This window comes from Aethalodelphis obliquidens, unplaced genomic scaffold (assembly GCF_003676395.1).
Source record: "Aethalodelphis obliquidens isolate GAN/ISIS:26980383/991018 unplaced genomic scaffold, ASM367639v1 scaffold36, whole genome shotgun sequence".
In the NCBI taxonomy this organism is placed as follows: Eukaryota; Metazoa; Chordata; class Mammalia; order Artiodactyla; family Delphinidae; genus Aethalodelphis; species Aethalodelphis obliquidens.
In genome coordinates this window covers 9,419,966-9,446,152 of record NW_020837980.1, presented here as the reverse complement: position 1 = coordinate 9,446,152, position 26,187 = coordinate 9,419,966, and the positions used below count along the sequence as shown (strand labels likewise).

Here is a 26,187-nt window from a genome sequence, read left to right as displayed (position 1 = left end):
AATATAATCTTTGGTCTTGAGATATCCCTTAAATGTGAGGGTGATCTGGCTGCGACCTCTGTCACCCCATTGATCACCAGGGTTGACTGGCTGATCTGGATGGCTAGACAGGTGTCCCCTTTCCTGCCCCATGGATCCACACACATTCCTCCTGGAGCTGTAAGCTCAGTGGAAGAGGATGGCCTTCCCCAATAGGAGAGGGCCCTTTTTCGGTCGAGAGTATATGAGAAGCTGTTCTGCCCTGCTAGACCCTCCAAACAAGCTCTCAAGGTCCATTCCTAGAAGGAAGTAGGCTAGTCAAGCTTCCAGGACTCGAGACACATCCAAATGAGGTGCTGCAGGTAGTGGGCTGCCTTTCTTAAAAAAAAAGATATCCTTTGATCTCAGGAAGATAGGATAAGGTCTCTAATTCAGTCCCAGAAAATAATTTGTGATCCATTTAAAGTGGTCTCTCTTCCTTGACCAGTAACTGTCGTGAAGATGTGCAAATGACCCAGTTCTACCCAAAGGAGATGTTTATGGAAGTCAGCTTGAGGGGTGCAGTGAAATATGACTATGTGACTGAAGACCGAACTTCAGCGAAGAGAAAATAACTTCTTTCTGAGTCTGCTGCCTTCATGACATAGTTGTAGGTGCAGCAACATTTTGTGACTCTAAGGGAACAGCCCAGATAATCAAGTGATTTCAACCCTGACATCACTGAACTAGTGAGCTAAGGCCACCAACCTCCTACTCCTGAACTTCATTGTAGGCTAAAAGCTAATCAGTATTTGTTGAAGCTACTGTATTTAGATATCCTGATACATGTCATGACAAACATTTCTAACAGGTATTACAGCATGGGCATTATCTTTCTAGGACAACTACATTGGGTAGTGAGGGAAGTGATCAGGGAAACTTCTGGTCTGTTCCTCATTGCAGTGCACTGCGTCTCTATTGTATTAGTGTTGCCTGGTAGGATCAGGACAAAAACTGAAGTTTTTATGATTTCCTATCAGGTAAGCTTATAAGGTCAGAACCTGAGTATGCAGCTGGTCAAAACCGTGCCATTTGCCATTTGGGTGTTAAAGACACAAAGCAGGTGGTTTTTACAAAACAAATGTATGTATGAGGGTCTTCTTCTGATTCTTCCTACCTGAGAAGCTTACTTATTCACCTATGACACTAATCTGTAACAGAGCTGAGTGGTAAAAGATAACATTATTTGAATATACAATCAGGCTATAATTAACCAGAGATGACAATTATAAATAACACTGCGTCCCAGAGTTTCCAAGAAACCTGACATACGCAGTTCTTGGGTATGTTGAAACACTTCCAAGAAAAGTAAAGAAATGAAAAATCTTTCAGAAGTCTTCAATTAAAATGTGTTTCAGTACGAATGACTTTCATTATGTGTTTTGGTACATACGACTGGAAAACATTTGTCCCTATCTTCACACCTCTAATTGTTTTCACTGCCCAATTACAGCTTTTCAGAATTAAGACATTCTAGTCGAGACAAGCATGTTGGTCATTTGAAATGTGAAGACAAGTTAATGTGTATAGGGCTTGTGTACTCAAGAAAACAGATCTCTGCTACAGGTTTCCAATTATCTGCATCTTGGGTCCTGCTATCTCCTTTTAGACTGACGGAAGGCATCTGGCTGAATTACTTTTCCTTCCCCCTTTCCTTTCTCCCAGCTCCTTTCTATCTTTCTCTCTCCTTCATCTTCCCCACGTCTTACATTTATTTCACATACTTTTAGGGTTTAGGAAGTTGGGAGCATGGTTTAAAGAGAGAAAAAATGTCGTCCTTTTGGGAGCGATAGTGCAAATTATAAGAGGAATTTATACATACTGTGTTTCTGTCTTTCGTTAGGGACTGTGAAGCAAAATTTCAAACCAACTACTGATCTAACTATGCTTTGGCCATGGATAAAGTTGGGCGATTATAGAAATCGATTAAAAAGGTAGGTATTAAAAAAACGATGAGGCAATATGTCTAGTGATGCTGCTTTATGTGGAAAAACAAGCAGCTACCTCTGTCGAGTCAGGTATGTAACTGATCTGACATGCTCAGCAGTATGGGGTCTTAATTCACTTCCTATAGGAATTCACACACATAAATATGCCATGATTAACAAACTCGTAATTTGATCTAAACTGTAAGCTCTATAAAGGCAGAGGACATATTTTCTTGTTCAATACAGTGCCTCAAGTACACAGCACTGTCCCTAATACACAGGGGTGCTAATGTTGAATAATGACTAATTAAAAGATTTAAATTGACATTATTTCATTCCCATGAGTTGCAAGACGTAGATTGATCATTAATTTGGTAGAAATGCTGGCTAAGCTATTTCAACAGGAAAAGGCAACCACAGTAATTCCTGCTTCTAAGAGAGATTCAATCTCAAGTGTCAAGGGTAACATAGGGATGAACTAATTCGAATTCTCCTGCTGAAAAGGTTTACTTACGCATTACAAGAGTTTGCCAGACTATGACAATAATGGGTTTTTACATTTTTATGTTTTACAATTACAGTGATACAATTTCATTTTTTAAGATTTTCACTTAAAAACCCATAAAAGTGTAAGACCATAGTTGAAGATGTAACTCAACTGCATGGAAAGGGCATGGTGAAGAGATCTGGGGGCACCAACGTCTTGAGAATGGAGACATCTTAATTGGCCAACAGATTCTGGCAGGTATTACTTCAGAAATAGATTTTTTTAAAAAACAGTTACTATAATTCTACAAAAGAGAAAGGAAAATTGAAAGGAGTAGTTTTCAACAGAGGCAACTCTCACTCCTGCAACTCAAACAGGAGGTGCTAATCAGAGAAATAAAATGAAGTCTGATTGTGGAGGTGGAACAAGAATTGGAAATAAGGTCCCTAACAATGGACAACTATGGGATAAAATGAATGCAGATGGTTCCACTCCTGTTACTTAATCAAAGGCTGAGCAGAGTCACTGGAGCCTGCATGAAGTCATGTGTTAGAACAACAGCTGATCTGTATTAGAGAAGATTAACTCGCAGTGCCATGGTGGAGGGCCCAGGATTATTTTATGTACTCCCGTTGCCTTACAAGCCGTCAGCACAATTATTGCCCTCCGATGTGAATGACTGATCTGTAACCACAGCTAAACAGCATGCTGCTTAGGGGCCTAGGAGCTTCATGAAGATGAATTTCCATACCATCAAAGCGCTTTTAATGGGCTCCCTGATCCAACCACAAGGCCTGTTTTGTAAGTATATAGAACTCAGGATGAAGGCCTCCTGTCCAAAAGGATTTGGTCGGTTGTCACTTGACAGTTCCCAGCCAGCACAGGGGAGGAGAGGGGGGGAGATAGGTAGAGTTGTCTCTGCTTTGGAGGATTAAAAAAAAAAAAAAGGGTACAGATGCTTGCTGAATGCAACCAACTGCTGTATCCACAGCTGAATTCAATGCGCTTAACAAATAATGGCAATTTAGCTATGCTTGCGAGGAATAGCTTGAGTCACTTTGCATTAGCATCTGGCTGAGTGCTAAACTCATTTCTACATGGGGAGCAGAGAAAGGGAATTTCTGTTCAAGCATCCTTTCAAGAATGTTTAAATATTTGAATATAAATTCCTCTATGCTTGCTATCATTCCTTCTTAGAGCTGTCACTTTGCTGTTCCCCTTCCCTTCTGGTGCTTAGCTAGAAAATGTTCGTGCCCTTCGAGCTGCAACAATGTTTCTCTTCTTATGTTGTGAGACTGCAAGGGATGTACACTTGACCATGCTTTGCTCTCCCCTCCAGGAACAGAACAGAACTGAAATCATTTCTCCATCCTTTTGACCCATGTTTGGACCAGAGGAAAAGTACAGTTGTGGCAAGGTCACACCTTCACTATGCAAATTGCTAGCTTCTTAGAGATTATATGTAAAATTCCATATAAAACCTGGGAAACCAGAAAGCTATCCAAATTAGCAATCTGTTCATTCTGGATGACACTGTTTGACTCATAACCTTCCCATGATGATTAACTTTCAAGTTATTACTAAGTAGCTGATCATTTTTTCTCTTATCTACTATATCTATTTAGCTACAGGATTTTGAGAAAAGGGGATTCAGTAACTTTAAAGTTTCAATTAAAAATACCAAATATGACCAAAAGAAGTATATCACTCCAAGCATTCTATAATAACATAATATTTTTCTGAATAAAATACAATGTAGCTTAGACAAAATAGTTTGAAATTATTATAGCTCAGATAAATCCAGAAGTTTCACTGGACTTAAGCATAATAACAGGTATAATAATAATGTCCACATTTTAAACAGCAAACTTTGTTTTATGATCAAGTCAAAAATTCCAATTGTGCAGTCACCTAAAACTTGACAGTGCTTTGCATTGGAAACATTATGACAAGCTCAGGATCTTAGATGCTGAGACTACAAGCATGGGTATCATACAAGCTTATGCTGATTAAAGAAGATTCGGCATTTTCAGATCCAGCTCATCCCCAAATACAAGGTGAGCATCTCTGTAAAGCAAAACTTTCACTGAGACTCAGGTATTTCAAATGCCACTTCATTTTAATACACAGTGATGGCAGAAAAGGGGATATTAATTGTCAATAAGGTTCAGATGGATAGCAGAGAATTATAACGCTTTTCATTTCCAGATGGTTTTGATTAGGATGGGCATGAAGAGTTCTGCACTGATGGAGGGATAAAGGGTGGGAGAACCGTCATTCCAAGGATGGTGAGAAGAGAAAAAGATAAAGAAGAAAAACAGTCAGGCAATTGAAGTATTTTTGGAAAGTCAGTTATTTTAGGAACTAACCTTTTCTGCTCGGCAGTTATTGAGACCTAGACTATTCACAACAGCCACCTTCCCATCAAGCACCTGTTGTTCCCGCCGAAGCTGCTCCTTCATCTGCCGAGCTTCTTGGATTGCCTTGGTGACAGCATCATGGTCATTTAAATAACCTGAAGATGTAACAGAACGAAGGATATGTTTTGTACAAGTGCATGGATAGGTTAACCTTTCACCATAAAAATCACTTCTTTTTGGGAATGGCTAGTGTCTGGCATGTACTAATTTCTCAATAGAATCAGTCTAAAAATGAATGAATGAATAAATAATTGATGATGACTGATTCACACAGTTACATCAACATGGTGCCAAACATTTGTTATCAAAATGTAATATTTAAGTGAAATACAGCTGTTTCCACATGTTTGAAAAGAAGTTTAAAATATAATTTTTAGATAAACTTTTTTAGTTATCTGAATATTTTGTAGTGCAAAAATACAACCTGTCTTTGGTTTTTTTCCTATAAGGATCATTTGAATGTTACCATAGGATAAAGGTATTGATAATTATTACTATTAATTACTGACACTCTCATAGTATTAGAAAGGCCAATTTAGAGTTTGAGTACGGCACTATTAGGTTTGTTATACACAGAAGGAACAAATCATTGTTAACTGACTGAAAGAAGAGCATGTCCCCTCTGCATCCAACCATGGTGAAATAAACCACAGTTGGCAATGTCTTGTTACAGATACAAACTTGCAATAGTTAAGAGGCTAAATTTCAAGCACAGAATGTAACCAAGCACCTGTAATTGCTGAATAATAAATTGTGGCTACTGGGTAACTATGATCACATTTAATTCACACTCTTAATGGGATGGTCAAGTGACCAACTTGTGGCGCAACTCCACAATCCAGAGTTAGGGGAAAAAAAAAAAGAAAAAGAAAGCTAAAATATTTCTTTTAAAGAATAGCAGGTGTAAGGAGAAAGGCTAATTTTAACTCTGGTCATTTATTTATCTGATGCACATTATGCTGGTAATCTGCATGATTTTAGGGTAGAAGAGCGATGGGAAGGGATTGTTTTGCAAATATTGAAAGGAAAGCTAATATATCATCTTTCACTCTCCCTATCTTTTAACTAGGGCATAAAATGGCATAAACTGAATCTATAATATGAAATTGCCCAGAAAAGGGACTTGTTTGTGACATGAGGCTAAATCTAACCAGATCCATTGGTGAATTGTGACAGATGGAGGGACTGTGAGACAGAAGGCAGGCACTAATCACACATAAAATGACCGGCTTGCCTCAACATGTTCCGTGGATTCCAGCAAACTTTACACCCTAATCCATTTTTAGAACAAAAAACATCTGGGCCATAAATCCTCTAATCTGCCAAAACACGCTATTAAATCCCATGATTTGTTGAAAAACACTAAGATTAAAGAAAGGAAATATAAAATGGCTAACTGCCGTGTTAGGAAAGTGTTATTAATACTCTTTCTTTGTCTCAATTATGAATGTTCTGGTACTAAAGAGCCTTGTCTAATCATGTCAGATTACACGACCTCGTCGTATTGCTAGACTCTTCTATCTGATCTGCCAATTGCCAAAAAACCCAGAATACTTTCTTGCTGCTTAAACATTTCTATTGAAGAAGCTGATGTCAGATTAGCGCAGTGCTTCAGAGCTGGAAGGCTTCTAAATGATCCGTGTCCTTCCCCCCTTGCTATGCACAGACTGAACATCCTCCTCTGATCTCCTTAAGGCAGAAAGAGAAGTTCCAGGGTCGGCGATGGAAAGGGGAGCCTTGAGAGCTACTATATATTTTGCTTTTCTGAGCTAAATTCATTGGAATGTATTCAACAGAAAACATCCTGGCTCATTATAAATACAATATGAATCATAAACAACTATTTAGATCTAGGTCAGCCCTTTAGGGTTAATATGTACTTAAAATTACGGTCGTTTTTAACCTTATATTATCCTCAACATCTGGACTTGGTTCTCCTGCACAACCTTCTTAATATATTATTCTTCAGCTCATTCTGTTCACGAACACTACCACTCTGGAAAAAAATGCAGCTCTTAAATGACAGGGATGGTCTTGGTATGTGTTCGTTTAGTAAACGATCTTAAGAGGATCAGCCTGCTTTTCCTACCCTCTAACCCCTGTTTATGTACAACCTGGTTCCATGTGTTTTTGTAGTCTATTTAGCTTCTCCAGAGCACAAATATATTTGAAATGATTTGGCACATGACACTGAATAAAAGTATGAAATCTTTATGCTTTTTAGGCACTGTCAAGATAACACTGTGTAGGAAAAATCATTAGTATAGATGCAGAAAGGATGCATCTATTACTACGAGGGTGAATAACTGACAGACATACATATGTTCTGTAATGGCTATTTCCAATGTGAGATGTGTGTTTGTGTGCAGGTGGATATAGGTGCTCACTTTAAAAGAAACATTCTTGCTTTCGGAGACTTGAATTTTAGTTAAAATGCTACATGAAATTCTAACATTGTATCTGCTGTGTTAAATCATAAAGCCGTTCACATATTACAGAGTTGAATCATAACAGGGTTGTTTGCTGGTTCTTTACACTTTGTTCTCATCACAGTCACCAACTTCCCAGTTATGCTGATTCCCTCTCTCAGTAAATGGCCTCACCTCCAATTCTGGAAAGACCAATAAGGCTGAACTCTCACCTTCCTTCCCCACCCTGACTCCTACCCCAGGCTAGCTTCAAATCGATCTCCACGTATGCCCACTGCCACCTCCTGTTCCAATGAAAATGGTACCGCTACTTTTATTCAAGGCAAATCCCCCAAATTCATGCTCTCGATTTCTACACCTCTCTACTGGTTATTCTCTTTCACATTTACATCATCCACTTGAACTTCTCTACTATCATTACCACCTCAACTTGTAAGTACTTAAGATTCTCCTCCTGAAACAAGCAAATAAAGTCTCTTAACTTTGTGTTGCCCTCTCGTTCCAATCCTGTTTCTTTACCTTCCAAGCCAAGCTTCTCGAAGATTCATATCATACTCTCCCATTCCTTCCTCACCCTCCCATTCCTGCTACAGTCTTGTTTCCGCTCCCCTTGCTCTTTCAAATGCCAAACCCAAGGGACACTTTCCAGGCCTGGCAGAAACAGCATTGACAATCCCTTTGTTACGGACACTCCTTCCTTCCTTGCTTCTCATCATAGCACTGGATCCTCATCTCTGACTTCTCCATCTTCATATCCTTGCCTGGGATCTTACTTCATTTGCTCCTTAGATTTGGTCCAAGGTTTCCATCACCCGAAAATAATTTGTGCTTTGGAGTTGGATAAGCCTAAATTAAAATCCTAACATTGCTACTTACTAGCTATATAAATTGTACATATTGTTTTACCTTTCTAAATCTCACCGGTCTTATTGGTTAAATGGAATAAGCTCACTAGATAAACATGACACTGCGAAGATTAAATGAGTTAATATAGTCTCTTAGCATAATAAATGGTCCATGAATGTCATTCAGTAACTGTCAGTTTACAAAATGGCAGAGTGAAATAGGTAGAATTTGGGCATTGCATTCAGATGGATTCAGGTTTCTGCTTCTTAGGAAGTGTGATATTTGCCAAATTATAACACTTAATTTCACTGGGTTTCCATTTCTTTCAACTGTAAAATGAACATAAGGCTGATGGAAGAATTAAATGAAATAACACATGTGAAGGAGTAGATAACACTTCGTATACCTGAGGAGGCAGTAAAAAATGTTAATTCTTTTCTCTTTTTTCCTCTTTCATTTTCCCTATATGCTCATCCTCAGCAGTCTTGTTGCACGGCTTTGACCATTATGATAAAATCTGTGACGGGGGCTTCCCTGGTGGCGCAGTGGGTGAGAGTCCGCCTGCCGATACAGGGGACACGGGTTCGTGCCCTGGTCTGGGAAGATCCCACATGCCGCGGAGCGGCTGGGCCTGTGAGCCATGGCCGCTGAGCCTGCGCGTCTGGAGCCTGTGCTCCGCAACGGGAGAGGCCACTACAGTGAGAGCCCGCGTACCGCAAAAAAAAAAAAAAAAAAAAAAAAAGTCTGTGAGGGGATATCATTTCTTGTTGGCACAGAGGTTCAGTGAAATGGGAGTCACCTATTAGAGTTCAAAGGACCCCAAATGATCACTTGCTACATTTTATTCTGCCTTCATTATATATTCAGGCAGCAAGTACATCTTATGATCAGAAGGAAGTGTTCAGGAGAGGTTTGGTGAGCTTCTTAGAGGGAAAATGGGAGGGCAAAGGCCAATATGGCTTCCAGTTAGTGCCTCAAATGAGATTTGGGAAATGCAGGTTAGGGATCATTAATGTAAGAAATATATGAGAGTCTGTGACTGTGTTAAATTTACCACAATTTGATTTTTTTTATACCTTGGTGTTTCTTCTTAACCATAACCAACAAAATTCTCAAAATTAAAATGGTCCCTGTTATATATTTTCAGGGGCAGAAAAAGATGGACAAACTGGAAAGTCCAATCGTAGAGGGGATAAAATCTAAACAGAAAGAGTGAGTAAACGGCTGCTCCACAAGGGAAGAGCCTGTTAAAAGGTAGAAGGAAAAACAGTAAACTACTTGTAATGGGTTGAATTGTGTCTCTCAAAAAGATATGTGTGTGCCCTAACCCCTGGTATCTGTGAATGTGTCCTTATTTGGAAATCGAGTCGTTGCAGATGTTTAAATTAAGGATCTTGAAATGAGATCACGCTGGATTTACAGTGGGCCTTAAATTCAATGATTCGTGTTCTTCTAAGAGAAAGGAGATTTGACACATAGACACAGGGGAGAAGGCCACGTGAGCATGGAGGCAGACACTGGAGTTGTAAGCCAAGGAACACCAAGGATTGCCAGTAGCCTCTAGGAGCTGGGAGAGAGGAACGGAACGGATTCTCCCTCAGAGTCTCCAGAAGGAACTAACCCTGCTGACACTCTGACTCTGGATTTCTTTCTAGCTTCCAAATAGTAACAGAATAAATTTGCTTTAAGTGACCCAGTTTATAGTAATTTGTTGTGGCGGCCTTCCAAACCAACACATGGCAATTGGTCTTAAGGATGCTCCTAACACTCAAGGGGGGATCCCAGGGACTGGAGAATACCTACCGCCTGCTTCAAACCCTTTCTGATCTCCAGGTACACACATCTACCAAGCTTCTCTACTGGAATGTCCCATGCAGCATGGCTAGCACAGAATTCATCATCTTCCTACTGCCTCAGTCTGTTCTTTCTACATTCCATATTCCCTTTCCAGTTGCCCATCCAGTCACTTGGGAGCCGTCTAAGATACCTCCTTCACCCTATGTACAAAAGACAACCAAGCTCTGGAGTTATGCCTCCTCCTCAGCTCTCAAATGTGCTTTTTCTCGATCCCCAGTGGCCTTTGCTTTCGCTAAAGCCACCTCGTATCTCACTTGGGCTAATGCCTTCACCTCTCAACTCGCTTCCCTATCTTTAAGCTTACATCCCTTGAATGTATCTCCTACTCTTCTTCCAGATAAAGCATTCCCAGATACTCCAAAAAAGGGAATTTGAATCACGTCACTTTACCTGATTAAAAATCCATCTCTTACTACCCTAGTGCTTAAAGGAGCATTTCGTAAGTTGATGATCTGTAAGTTCTGTGAAAAAATAATTCCATGTTCAAAAAAGTGTGGGAAACACTAAATTAAAGTTAAAAAGGTTTCTTCATTGCATGTATTCTCAAAATCTTGAATATGTTAATGTGCACTGTGAATCTTCTAGAGATAACAACAGTATGTAGAGTTTCCCAAATAGCCTGGAACAAGAAACTCTTTAATGTTTCCCCCCAAAACATCATTCTGGGATAAATTCCAAACACTTTAAAATGGCCTAAAAGTCTCATGATATCAACTCTGCTTATCCTTCCTGCATCATTTCCTGCTGGTCTTTCAAGACCTCTGTGCTTAAGCCACACAGAACTATTTCCTGTTCCAGGGACCCGCCCTCCTCTTCACCCCTCCTCTGTCTCCCAAGCTTTTTTCTTATACTGAAATAGCGGCTTTCTGGTGTGTTTGGGAATTTACTCAAGTGTCACGCCTTCTGTAAGGGCCTTCCTGACATGCCCTAGACATGCTCCTTGGCAACCTTCGTACTTCCCATCTCCACGCTCCTGTAAAACCCTGGAGATGCTTTTATTGTCACATGCTCTTTTGTTTTCCTAAATTTATCTTTCACGCCAATCTATGAGTTATTTAAGGGCATTTTTTTTTCTTTCAGTCTTTTATTCCTTTGGCCCGTGGTAAGGTCTGTTGAAGGAATAAATGCATATTTCTAAGTTGACAGTAGCTAACTTTATAATTCCAAGTTCACTGATTATCTATGTCATCATCATATCAATGGAAGCCTGAACCATATGACACAGATTTCTTAAAATTCATGTATTTAAAGGATGCTATCAGGGTAATACAAATTCTTATTTACTTCATTTAATTATTTTATGTAGGACTTTTCAGCTGTAGTAAAAGTAAGGGCACATGAGTTTCAAGTAATTTTCAACAAATAATAATTTTTTCTTCTATTTTCTGAGGTCACTTAATCATCATCAAATTTTTGGCACCCTGATATGTAGCCATTTCTTCATCTGTGAAAATTCTTGAGAATTAGATAATAAACGTGAAAGCAATTTGTAAACTGCTAGGCAAATATTGTCAGCTGTTAAATAATACCCCTAACTTCCTGATAATCCAATGGCTTTCTGTGAAATGGTTACAATATTGTTCAATAACTCAAACTCATAGAAGTTTTTTTCTCATTTAAAAAATGTAAATTAATGAAATTTTAAGGTAAAATCCTCCTTCACGTCACCATATTTTAAATTAGCAAGTTGTAGAAATAAAATATCACATTACTGGACTTGAAAATATTTCCCTTAACTTTACTGAATCAATGTGTGTCTCCTACATTTGCTCAGTGAAGTTTTAATTTTCATGTACTAATGGCTCTGAGGAATGAAGGGCAAGAACAGTATGTTCCAGTATCTTCCAAAGACATGACAGAACAAAGACTGCAGGTATCTAAAGCCTCAGTCCTAGACTTTCATCCGCTTATCCTCCAGACTTCGCAAAACATATGGCATAGAGAAGATATTCAATATTCATTTATGGGATGAATGAGGGAAAGGAAAAATAGATGACTGAGAAGAACATCTAAGGCAGAGACGCTGCCAATAGGCAACAACTAAAAAGCAAGCAAGCAACCCAGAGACTATTACTGTAAGTCCTCAACCTCCACTGGCTGTGAGTTTGAGCAAGTTACTAGGTGATCATGTACATTTGTTTTCTTAAAATTAAAATAGCGGTAATAACCACAGGACTGTCTACATTGGGACAGGGACTTAGAATCCCTGGGTAAGCACTTAACTTTTTTTTTTTTTTTCTTTTTGCCCTTGGGGTTATTTTTAATTGGAAAAATAGCCCACAATTATACATGGACTTTCTTTCCATAAGAAAATACATATTTAAAAAAATATTTTGTTAGGGCTTCCCTGGTGGTGCAGTGGGTGAGAGTCCGCCTGCCGATGCGGGGGACGCGGGTTCGTGTGCCGGTCTGCGAAGATCCCACATGCCGTGGAGCGGCTGGGCCCGTGAGCCACGGCCGCTGAGCCTGCGCGTCTGGAGCCTGTGCTCCACAACGGGAGAGGCCACAACAGCGAGAGGCCCACGTACCGCAAAAAAAATATATATATATATATTTTGTTAAATACAAGCCCTGGGTGTTACACAACTGCTGACTCAATTTCAATCTGTCCTGGGCTGGGAATCAGAAAGAAGATTCATAGGACACAAGATATACCCAGTTCACTTAAATTCAAAGCACACAAACCAAGTATCAGTAGTATAGCATTAAGCTAAACAGCAATGGCATCAGGAGTTCTTGAGACATCTCAGGTGCGGATGCTAGGCCCTCGGCCTCAGGAGGACTATTCCATTGCAAGAGATGAAACTGAAGTGCACGGGGTTCACTTCAATTTAGGAATGAAGCCCCTCTCATCCCTCATCTAACTTTTATACTATTCCAAATAACTCTTCTTGGAGAACAAAGCACTTAGCTTCTCTAGGCCTCAGTTCCTTACCTGGAAAATAACAATTTCTGACTAGATGACAGGTATATTTGCTCTGTCTAGTTAAAGGTCTACGATTCTAAAATAAGCTGCAGTGAAAAAATAGACTGAAAATGCTTTGATAAAAGTTTAGAGTGTTATACATATGCACAGCATAGGCTGAAAAGGCCAATAAGGGAAAGATAACATCTGGTCAAAAGATTCTAAAATTACCCATCATTCTTCTGAACTATTCATGCTTTTTAAGGAGCTTTCTTTGGAGCTGCCTATCAATTGCATACCATACAAAAGCATTCTTATAGAATACACTGTAATATTGCTCACCAACCTCAAAAACTCACTTTCTTTATTTGTAGCTAATAGATATATAGCAAAGAGCTGCATGTCATTAACGATAACTTAAGTTATCTTTTGGTTCACGGTTTTCCATGGATTATTAATGGCATAACACATTAATTCTTCTTTCAGGGGTGACCTTTACAACACCATTAATGCTCACAGCTTTTATCCAACTACATTATTACTCATTACAGTTTCAGCTTTCAACATCTGCATTTGTTGAAAAGAGAAAAGTAAATTGTAGTGGCATCAAATCCTTGGAAAATATGAGGGATGTGTATGTGGCGGAGGGACATTTCAGGGAAAAAAAAAATAAGAGAAGTTTTAGTAGTGGAAAAAGTCAGATGATAAATGTCATTAAATACATTCTTGTCTTTCTAAAATATTTTGTCATATTGAATCCTTGGAATGCTGAAGTAAAAAATCCTCACGTGACAAAAAATGCAAATATATTAGTTATTCCCTTAGTTAAATATTCCAGTTCTGGGGATATTACAAAAGTAGCTCATATACAACACTGTGATATTTATGAGCTTTCGTGTCTACTAGGCAAGTGAATCATTCTTGCTAAATGAAATATCTTTCACATGCTTCGGACATGAAAGCAAATCTTATCTTGGTGTCCATTTAGGATGTTGAGCAGAGTTAACAGAGAGATCATAACAGAATGGTGCACATGATAAAAAGAACGCATATGCCCCAAACCATTTTCAAACTTCTCAAAACCTCAGCTTTCGCTGTTTCTTTTCTCACTGCTGCCCCACTGGCCCAGACTGACTTCCTCTTTGCAAATAATCTGGAATTCAACGTTGTAGAGATAGAAGCATTTGAAATACACTCCTTCAGCTTTCCTTCTGTCCATCCCACAATTCCTCTGTAACTTTACCTCTTTTTTCCTCATTTCCTTCAGTCTTAGAGAAAAGAGGGGGCATTTCTTCTTTCCAAAGGTAATCCTCTCTCATTTCTTCTTGCTCTGTCATCACCCATGTACTCTTTCATATCTATAGATCTCTCCAACTCACCTTTGTTTATATATATATACATATGATTTCCTATTCTAAAACCTGCCTCTACTCAGCCTTCTCAAAATACGATCCCTTCTCAACCCCAAGGTTACAAAAAGACTGACCCATATATCAGCTGCACTTTCTGTCCTCGTGTTCTTCAAATCCTTCTAACTGATGTTCTGCTAAACCATTCTACAAAATCTCTCTGTTACTGTCTACGTGGCCACAACCTCCAGCTAAATCCTAAGGCGTTTCTTCTTCATGTTCTTTAACTTTTCTACGGAAGATGACACCATTGAATAACCCCTCCTTTTTCAAACTTTAATGTGTCCTAGGTAAACAGGCCATTGCCTTATCTTCATTCTTATTCTAAGATCCTCAATTGTTCTTTATCAGCTTTTCCCCTAACAAAAGCAGGGTGCTTTAAAAATATGTTCAAAGATACTTCGATATTCCTTCCTTCAGAGTTGGAGCCGAATTCCCCTTTCTTTGAGTTGGGCTGGACTTAGTGATTCTCTTATAATGAAAAGAATAAAGTAGAGCTGACTGTGTGTGACTTTGGAGACCAGATCGTAAAAGGCAGCATGGCTTTCTCTCTGCTCTCCCTCCTGGACCACTCACTCTGGGGAAAGTAAGCTGTCATGCTATGAGCAGCTCTATGGAAAGACCCACGTAGCAAAGAACTGAGGTCTTCAGCCAACAGTCATGCGAGTAAGTCATCTTGGAAAAGGATTGTCTATCTCCAGTAAAGTCCTAGGCCCTGGCTTCCATCTTGACTGGAACCGTAAGAGAGACCCTAAGCCAGAACCACCCAGCTAAGCTGCTTCCAGATCCTGACCCTTAGAAGCTATGAGATAATAAATGTTGGCTGTTTTAAGCTGGTGAGATTTAAGTTAGTTAGTTACACAGTAAGAGATAACTAATACAGCAGGTAAGACCTGTGATTCTTTACCCCACTTCATTTCTTACCATATGCTTCTTATATTCTTATTTGCTCTGATGGCTTCCAGAACCTCATTACGGAATAATTTCCATGTCTAAAGTTCTAGCATCTCTTTCACATATCAGATTTGCATTAACAATGTCCTCCTGAACTTCTCTATCTAAATGGCTTCTTAAGTTTCAAATTCAACACATACTGAATGTTTATGTTTACATCTTCCCCCAAACCTGCTTCCACTCTGGTCTTCTCTTTCACAGTTCAGGGAGGCACTATTCTGTCTATTTTATAAATTCAAAATCCCAAACTCTTCTGTCTCCAGCTTGAACCTCACCCGGTACGTTCCACTGTGGATAAGTTACATCAATTCTTCTTTAATGATACCTCTTCAATCTATTCTCTCCTTTGTTTTATCATTGCTTATTTCTATTTCGTGTAACCTATTCTTGTCCTACGCTAAAACAATGACTTCCCTGATTCCAGCCCCTTTCTGCTGTCAATACTCTTCTTAAAGTTCCAATCAGATGGGCGTCTGGAGAAAAAGTCAAAAATGTCTTAGGATAGCATCAAATCAGATTCCATCTACCTCTTTCAGTTTTAACTCTGATCACTTTCCACTACACTCATTAGTCAAATCAGTGCCTTTCTCAAAAAGATGATATTTTACTCTGGGTTCTATTTTACAGCCTAAAATGCCTAGGGATGCATCTCTTCTTCAAGGCTCCATTTGAATCAGCCTATCCTTCAACCTTCTCAAATAGAATCTAATACTCTCCTCTTCTTGACTCTAGCATTGTTCTCTGTGCTCTGGAATAGCACTCACAATAGCTGCTTTGTACTGTTAAGATACATGACTTCCCCCCAACTAAACCCTAGCCGGGGTTTGTGCTAGCTGGTCTGTGCTAGCTTCCTCATAAAACTGTACGAAAATAATAAGCATCAATAAATGTGGGTTGAAGTAAGCATTGGGGTGGCCAAAAAGTTCGTTCGGGTTTGCTGTATGATGTTATGAAGATCCCAAACGAACTTTTTGGCCAACCCAACATTTACAGTCTAATTTACGTGTTACTGAACTAAAACTATTGGAATTTGTTAAAAGTTAGCTTACAGAAGCATTTTCTAGTGTTTGCTTACTCTACTAAAATGACAATTATGGAGAAGCAAAGAGACCGACTTTTTATAATACTTTGGTGTGTACAAGTTAAGTTTCAAGCAACTTGGAACTGAGAAAAAATTGACATCCTGATGGTTGACTGACTGCTGATCCAGGCAGAATGTATTTCATCATTATGTATACTTTGTACACATCACACAAAATGGAAATAAATTTAAATGACTGAAAAGGCAAGTCACCTAACAACAACAGTCTGGAACCATTGCTCTCTGTGATTAGTCAGGCCTCTTTTTCATAAACTTAAGAACATCAGTTATACCAACAAACGTAACCAGTTCAATTAGATTCTCAGGGGGACATTATAACTTGGACTTCAGTTATAAATTTCAATTGCATGTTTAAAACAGACCTATGAGGTTCATCATATTGAAACTCTCCTATGGAACTAAAGCGTGATTTGCCATTAAAAGATGCTTTCATTCAATTGCCATAAACAGAAAATCAGCAAGAACAAAAGAAACAGAACTTACCTATTGTGCTAACTCTGGCTGAAGGACTAGCTAATGATGCTGGGACAGAGGCTTTGAGGGGGCCTGCCCCACTGTTTATTCTCAGAGCTGGCATATGGGGAGAGGTGGGTGATGTGGGTGATTTGCCATCAGAGGTCTTGGGTTTAGCTGATAGGTTCAGTGGCTGTGCCACTTCATCCTGCAATGATCATTAGAACATGAGCTGTGATAAGGAAAGTCTGATTAAAAATGCCTAGAAAAACACAGGTATACTGCCTGTCATTTCCCATCAAATACTCTACCAGTGATTTTAACATTCAGTCTGAACATTACAGTGTTTGGTTAGCTGTCAACAACGGCACTTTCAACTACATATCATAAAAAAACCTTTGGTATAAGAGAAAGTACATGTGCACTCAACTATCCAGAAAGCATATAACTGATGACACCTGTAAGAAATATTCTTAAAGAAGATATTATTTGTACTATTCATTTTTATTGAAGACAATGCATAATTCGCATGAAACTATGATGTAGATTATTTTTTTTTCAATCTCCAAAGAATAGGTGTTGAGTCCCAAGCATCTTTGGACCCTGGTGCTTAGAGTACCCAGAACATCCCATCATGGAGGAGCTAAATGGTGTGTACCTCTGATTAGAACTGTTCTCCAAATTAAATACAAAAAAGAAGAAAACTTTCTAACTTTCTTAGAAAATAATCTTTTCTCCTAGGTTTCACAGAAACACTTTAGGGTTTCATCTAAAAATAAACGTAATTAGCATTATATTAATATATACTATTTATTTATATGCAACACTGTTCTAAACACTTAACATTACATTTTTAAAAATCCAGATTTGTTTTCCACATTTTCCTTACAGTGCACTACATGGTAGCATGAAGAGCTGCATGTGGTCAGCTCAGCATGTATGGCAATGTCCAATTGTTTTAGGCTTGAATAGGTCGAGTTTACATAGTTTACATTCTATTTTATACCTTTCTACACTAGCTCTTATGTAAGTTCATATGTAACATTTATGGATACAATTATCACTAAAATGTCTATCACAATATATAAGATCAGATAATCTTAACATTATATTACTTTTCTTTCACTGCAAAGAGAGTTATTCTTTTCTTGTGCTCTAAAATTGGAATACTGTGTCATTTGTACTTTATTGTTTGCCTTATATCCAATTTTACACAGGTATTATTGGAGAACAAAAATTTAGTATCCACTTAGGTTCATCTTTAGGAGTTAAGAACATAAAATATCTATCAGTAATAGCAGGATTACTTGTTGAAAGTGGAACAATTTAGAATCAAATGGTGTGATGTGGTGACATGGAAACATATTAATTAATGTGTATAAAATTTGATGTATATATTTACCCCAAAGCGTTGAAATAAATCACTTTACAAAAGTGGTAAAAAATGGTATATAATATGATATTTCAAATTTATATTTTTAAAAATGATTTATTGTTATTTGATTCCATGGTTAGCTTCACTTAGGAAACCTATGAACAGGCCAGGGAAAATTACACTTGAACATTTTTTTTCAATTCTATTTTCTGTCTCAGAGAAAATAACAATTATTTGAAAACCCATGAGGTAATTCAAATGGCAATCCGGGATCATGTTAGATGCATAATAAATTACTGACCATGATATCAAATTTATATGAATTCACAGAATCTTGGAAGGAAGTAAAATAACTCCATGACTGGCTCAATATACAATTTTGAACTAAGCATTTTAAAAACTACAGGGCAAAAATCACTTCCAGATCTTTCAACATTTAGTTGAGCTAGTCAGCCATAATCCTTATATATGATGGCAGAGCCCCAGGAATATTGTCTTTTTTTCCTATTCTCCAGTATGGATGAGAGTTTCTCAAAATGCGATCCTTGAACTGGTACCATCAGCACCACCTGGGAATTTGTTAGAAAAGCAAATTCTCAATCTTAGAAACTTTGGAGGTAGCTTCCAGCAAGCTGTGTTTTAACAAGCCTTCCCAGGTGATTCTGATGCATACTAACATTTCAGAGACAATGCCTTATACAGTATAAAGGGAGATTATTAAAAATTTGTATTTACTAGGCTTCAAAACCCTTTAAGAATCTTCCTTAATATAAGGAGGTAACATTAAAAATATGTAATGTTATCTCAATCTTTAAAATTTTATCAGAACATATCATATGCTAATAATAATAAATGAAAAGGTATATGCATAATAAGCAAAATGCTACTGAGATTCAGTGGGCCGATAAGGATTAGAATTCAGATTTTCTCCCCCTTATTCAGCCTAAATATCCTGTCATATCAGAGCTTTATCAACTATTTACTATGCAACTGTAAATATTCTAGGTACTTTTTCCCTTATGAAAGTTGTACCTGCTTAGTACTTTCTATATGAAACTACAGGCTTTTGTCATGATAGCCTGAAAACTTCTTTTGACAGCATTAAAACTCTTAGAAAAGTTTTGAGGGGATATTTGGAGAAATTACAGGTCGCTGTTCCACTTGACTGTGCAGAAAGAAAGGAACATATTCCCAGAGTTGCAACAGAGATTTATGAGCACAGAGGAAATTGAGTGTGAGTGTGTGTACTGGAGGAGAGGTGGTGTCCATGAAGATGATGCAGATGTGGGTGCTGATGGGGTGAAATGTCATACACTTAGCTTTAAGCGTTAAGAACTATTACATGCGGTTGAGTCCGCCTGCCGATGCAGGGGACACGGGTTCGTGCCCCAGTCCGGGAAGATCCCACATGCCGCGGAGCGGCTGGGCCCATGAGCCATGGCTGCTGAGCCTGTACGTCCGGAGCCTCTGCTCCGCAACGGGAGAGGCCACAACAGTGAGAGGCCCGCGTAACGCAAAGAAAAAAAAAAAAAAGAAAAAGAACTATTACATGTGCATACTAAATAATGACTACCGAAAGCACTGATTAGAGCGAGAGACCCACGGGAAATCTTAATATTCTCCTGTATTCGAGGCAGCACAGAAGTCTGAAAGCCAAAAAGTGCAAAGCCCCAAGGACATAATAGAGGTTGACAGTTCCAAAGTTGATAGAAATGTCATTCAAAATTGCCCTTTCATTCTCTTTCATTGTGTGACCAGGCTAATAGTATATTAATAAGAACCCACATGCTTGATCCTTATACTGGTAACTATATAAATAATTTTGACCCATTATATGATATTATTTAACAATTTGCTTCTTTTCATAATTTACTACTGAGCTACTATACCAAATGCCCATTATTCATGAAGAATACAAAAATTACAGAAGTTTCCCATTTTCTATTAATTATTTTTCATTTGACTAGATGAAAATTTTAAAACCCTAGCTGTAAAATGGAACTGGACTATTTATTTATGACATGCATTCTCATAATTATGAATATGCACAATAAACGCAAAAGGTAAGGTTTTTTTCTACATTGTTTTTTCATTTGCGATATCTTATTATTTAGGAGAAATGTGAAAGCTTAGCATGATTAACCAGTATTCTTAACAAATAAAACATACATTTTAACCAGTATTCTTAGCAAATAAAACATACACTGGTGGCGCAGTGGTTGAGAGTCCGCCTGCCGATGCAGCGGACATGGGTTCCTGCCCCGGTCCGGGAAGATCCCATATGCCGGGGAGCGGCTGGGCCCGTGAGACATGGCCGCTGAGCCTGCGCGTCCGGAGCCTGTGCTCCGCAACGGAGAGGCCACAGCAGTGAGAGGCCCGCGTACCGCAAAAAAAAAAAAAAGTATAAAAAAAATATATATATATATATATATATATATATATATAAATACTTTACATGTAAAAAATGTAAGTAATTTTCAAGGTCAGGAAAGCAGTGGGAAAGATAGTATTTCTATCAAGTACACTGTCAGGCAGTGAGGAAAGCGGCGATTCCCTTCTAATTGTCCACTTGTTGAATGATGTTGTCAGTTGAAAACTTTTGGAAATAGCACATTTCATACTTATTTCATTTATACAGAAAGTAATAGCTAAGAAGAATCCTACGTAGCTGTTGAGTAGCTCTAAACTTGTATATGATAATTATAAGGCAAGCATTTAAGCTTAAGTAAATGTGTAAGCTAGGGTAAGCAAGTTTTAACTAGCTGAAGTCTATATTCTACATAGCTATGGAATCACTATAAATATTTCAAATCATTTATTTAATCTTTAATACTGTGAAGTCATGAATAACCTCAGAAAGGAAACTAATGCTCAGAAAGGTCTAATGAATCCCAGGTTTTTGGTCTCTACAATACTCTTTTCATTTACATGACGAATTTAAACTTAAAGAGATGTTAATGAAATATAATTTCTGGAATTCAGCCCTAGCCATATAATTCTATCACATAATAAACCACATAAAGGTCAGTACACATGCAATAAAATGAACTAATACACACATTTGGTACTGTATACATTAGTTTAAAAGTTAAAGCACAAATTGTTAACTTGTTTTGGTGATTTTTTAAATGCTCCTCTGTTCTCTACACCATATGGCATCGAAAATTCCCTTCAGTAATGCTAAAGACTTATTAGACTATTCTTTGAGAAAAATACCAAAGGTTCATGTACAATATGGCAGAAAATATAACAATTCATACAATAATGTGTGAGAATACTATTTTGTATGTCCAAATATGTCCAAAAGTTTTAGGAACCAATTCATGATTATACATTCCCCTAATAAGGAATTATCTAATCTTAGTTAAATATAAAATCGTTAACAAGAATGCAAAACGAGGGCAATCCAAAAATCATGTAGTTCAGGCATGTTCCACTTATTTAGCTACTATGACTTGTCTCAAAGCAAACATTTCACTTAACATCAGCTTGTGGTCACAGTACTAGAAATACTGTGGTGGTTCTAATGAATTTGTATCCCAATCCCACACACATATAAATTATAAATGAGATAAAGAAAAGAATTTGACACAAATATATTGCCTTGGATGCACTGAAGAAATACCAGTTGTGATCATGAATGCAGGGATGATTCCACAAAAACTTAACAAACACTGTAAAATAACTATATAAAGTTAAAATATATTTCATTCACATGGTTTTCAAATCATAAGTTTATGCTAGGAAAAACATGTTACTCTATTATAACTGTATCATATCGATATTTTATAATGTGCAGAGACCAAATTAGTTAGGAAATCAAACATAATTTATCAAAGAAAAATCATTCTCCAGAATCCTGGAGGGTTATTTCTCTCTCCCCACTCCTTAGCCTTCATTCATGTTTTTGCTAAAGAATTTTAATAGAGAGCTAGAGAACAGGGATACCAGTAAAGAAGTCTACTTCTTTCTTGCTATTTGCACTCTTGTCCTTCACATCATGGAGCTATACCCACATGCAGGATTCTGGACCACAAGATGTACCATTAAGGATATGCAAATCATTATATCTTTCAGTATAAAACTTTCATCTTTATTTACTTCTTTATTCATTCTCATTATCTAATTGATGATCCAGTTCGTGCCATATCACACTTGTCCCCAAATTCCACTTCCTTAAATATTTACCTAAAGTAGTTATTGAAAATCAAACATTTATTTGGCAGTTAACAAGTTTATAGCACTCTGATGACAAAGAACAAGAACATATACATTTATTCAATCATCCATCCATTCATTTGTTATTTATTGAATGGAATTTCAACCATTTAATAATGGCTATTATATGTTGGGAATTAGAAAAATGCAAATCACTTGACATCTAGGCATGTGGCTTTGAGACTTTAGTTTTGTGTGGCCAGTAATAAAGGAACAAAGAGGTGCATTTACTTTTTATTCAAGCCCTAGAGGTATGTGGAAATGTGTCTTATTTTAGCTGAATGCTTGAAGGACAGTTTGTCTACGCACTTAACACATCGTTTTATTTATAAATATGCTTTGATTCTTTAATAGCCATGCAATGACTTAATAAACTCTATGTATATAATTTCAGGCTACTTCCTGTGCGCAATTTGGAAACTGTCCCCATACATATCATAAATACTCATGTGAAGTAAGTAGCAATACTAACACATGGGAGGAGTAAAAGCATTCATGAAACATGCTGCAAAATTAATCACGATACTGCTATTATCCTCTCTAATGAAATAATCTTATTAAATTAAGTACGGAAGCTACACGACAAGCTGAATTGCACAATGTGCACTGAGGCCGCACCTCTCTTCCCTAGCTTGTGTTCACATTCATCTTTTTCTTCTTCTGTCCCTATTGTTCACTGTAAGAGCCCTCTTTCACCTTTCCCACCCACATAAGGCTTTTTTCCTACGGTTTAGTAGAAAAAACAGTAAACAGTAGAGAGAAAAACAAAACAAATACCATGAGATCTCCAAAAAGACTGGTGTGTCCTTGACTTTTCCTTCATGAAGAATTTAGAGGAGAAAAGGTTTACAGTTATGTGCAAGAGTCAATTAAAGTAATATAATATAAAACAAAGTGTAACAATCTTAAAATTATTTTCTTAGCTCCTGAAGAATTAGGAATCCTACTCAGGTGGCCACCCCAACTCTATACTTAGTAGCTTTCTGTCACCAGAAAATCAAGTTTATCATCTTAGAGAGCATGTAGTCCTGAAGTCCTTTTCATGAACACACCCTTACTTTTGGACTTCCAGATTGCAAGATGCCTTGTTAACCAGGTAGAGAGAACTCCAGGAATTCTCTGATAGGTATGCTTTTGCTGTGTTAATGTTACCATTAGACTTGATTGCCATTTAAATTCAAGTCTTAAGTTATTTAGCTGATGGTAATATGGTCTAGCTTCTCATTTGCCTTCCTCATTTTGCCATTTTACACTTTTACTACACCTGCTTCTTTTAAAAGTGTATGTTGGCCATCATCAAAAAATCTAGAAACAATAAGTGCTGGAGAGGGTGTGGAGAAAAGGGAACCCTCTTGCACTGCTGGTGGGAATGTGAATTGGTACAGCCACTATGGAGAACAGTATGGAGGTTCCTTAAAAAACTACAAATAGAACTACCATATGACCCAGCAATCCCACTACTGGGCATATACCCTGAGAAAACCATAATTCAAAAAGAGTCACGTACCAAAATGTTCATTGCAGCTCTATCTACAATAGCCAGGAGATGGAAACAACCTAAGTGCCCGTCATCGGATGAATGGATAAAGAAGATGTGGCACATATATACAATGGAATATTACTCAGCCATAAAAAGAAACGAAATTGAGTTATTTGTAGTGAGGTGGATGGACCTAGAGACTGTCATACAGAGTGAAGTAAGTCAGAAAGAGAAAGACAAATACCGTATGCTAACACATATATATGGAATATAAGAAAAAAAAATGTCATGAAGAACCTAGGGGTAAGATAGGAATAAAGACACAGACCTACTAGAGAATGGACTTGAGGATATGGGGAGGGGGAAGGGTAAGCTGTGACAAAGTGAGAGAGAGACATGGACATATATGCACTACCAAACGTAAAATAGATAGCTAGTGGGAAGCAGCCGCATAGCACAGGGAGATCAACTCAGTGCTTTGTGACCGCCTGGAGGGGTGGGATAGGGAGGGTGGGAGGGAGGGAGACGCAAGAGGGAGGAGATATGGGAACATATGTATATGTATAACTGATTCACTTTGTTATAAAGTAGAAACTAACACACCATTGTAAAGCAATTATACTCCAATAAAGATGTAAAAAAAAAACCCAAAAACGTGTACGTTAGCAGTGTAGTTGGGGAACATTTGCTTCAATGTGGTAATTACACATCGCTTTTACATTTATCCTGTTGGCCCTTAATTAATTTAAAGGTGTTCAAAACATATTCATCACTTAATTTGTTGTTTAAAATGCCTCCTGTTCTTTCCCCGTTAATACCTTGATAGATTATTTTCCTTGTTTTCTGACTTCATTGATTTAAAGCCTCAAAACTGTATATTATACCCACAAAGACACCCATACATATACTTGAAAACAAGGAGAGGAAAGATTGTGGCTTCCGGAATATCGGTAATATTTCACATTCATTTTTTAACGAAATAATTTCTTTGAAATTTCTAAACCAAATAATGTCATTCTTTCTACACACAAAGTTCTTCTGTGATAGCCAGCTTCCACGATGCTCCCCCCCACCCAGTAATTCTTGCCTCCGGGTATTCCCCTGTGTATTCCCCTCCCACAGTGAATAGGACTGATCTACATAACCAACAGGATACTGCAGAAATGACAGTTTGACTCCTGATGCTTGGTCATAAAAGACATTGCAGCTTCTACTTTCCTCTTTCTTGAATCACTTGCTCTGGGGTGGCAGGGTTTCTCAACTTCAGCACTATTGATTTTCGGCTGAATAACTCTTTGTTGTGAGTGACTGTCCTGTGCATTGCAGAATGTTTAGCAGTATCCCTGGCCTCAACCAGTAGATGCTTGTAGCACTCCTGTCCAAGTTGCAGCAACCGAAATTATAGCCAGACACTGCCAAATGTTTCCTGAGGGACAAAATCACCCTCAGGGGTAAGTCAGTTGCCATGTTGTGAGGACACAACAAACAACCAATGGAGAGATCCACCTGGCAAGGAACTGAGGCCTCCTGCCAATAACCAGGACTTCTAGTTAGGCATGTGAGTAAGCCACTTCGCAAGTGGATATACTAGCACCAGTCAAGTTTTCAAATGACTGCAACCCCAGTGAATATACCAGTACCAGACAAGCTTTCAAATGACTAACCTCAGTTGACAACTTGATTGCAACCACAGGAGACTCTTAGCCAGATCCACCCAAGTAATCTACTCTCAAATTCATGACCCACAGAAACTGTGTGAGATAAGTGTTTGTTGTCTGAAGTCACTAAATTTGGGGATATTTTGTGAGGCAGCAATACTGAATCCATCCTCTAAAAGAGAAGACTGTAGCCAATATATGTTAAGTTCTTATATGATTCCAAAGCATTTTTTACCAAGACCTCACTTTGACTCCTGGAAAAATACTTGTTCCTCATTCTTCAACCATAATATGTGAATACATTTCATGAATCTTCCTCAGTTTTATGTATTTTGAGAGCTAGTTGTCATTCTTTTCTCCTTTTTCTTTCCTTCTCTTTTAATATTTCCTCTCCCTTCTCTTGAACATTTCTAACTCAGCTTTTGAGACTTTAATTTTAGATAAACTCTCTATCTAACTGCTACTTTTTATTTTCAAAACGTTCTAAAAATAAACTGTAGAAATATAGTTTCTGTACATTTACTTAGAGGAGTGTCATATGGGAAGATCTTTAGCTCACAATACCAAATGAAAACCCACTCACAGAAATTCTGCAGAGTAAATTTTCTGAACTATTTGAAAAGGAGAAGAACAGGAGGAATACAAGTG

General features: G+C 37.9%; 1 protein-coding gene across 1 annotated transcript in view; it reads right to left on the bottom strand.

Moving 5' to 3' along the window:
• SOX5 (SRY-box transcription factor 5) overlaps window positions 1-26,187 on the bottom strand; it is a 399,232-nt gene that overhangs the window by 27,121 nt on the left and 345,924 nt on the right. The window contains exons 10-11 of the mRNA XM_027129433.1: window positions 16,839-17,016; window positions 4,803-4,948 (exon numbers count right to left, since the gene is read on the bottom strand). Of these exons, the coding sequence (XP_026985234.1) occupies window positions 4,803-4,948; window positions 16,839-17,016 (324 nt within the window). The remainder of the gene's footprint in view (window positions 1-4,802; window positions 4,949-16,838; window positions 17,017-26,187) is intronic.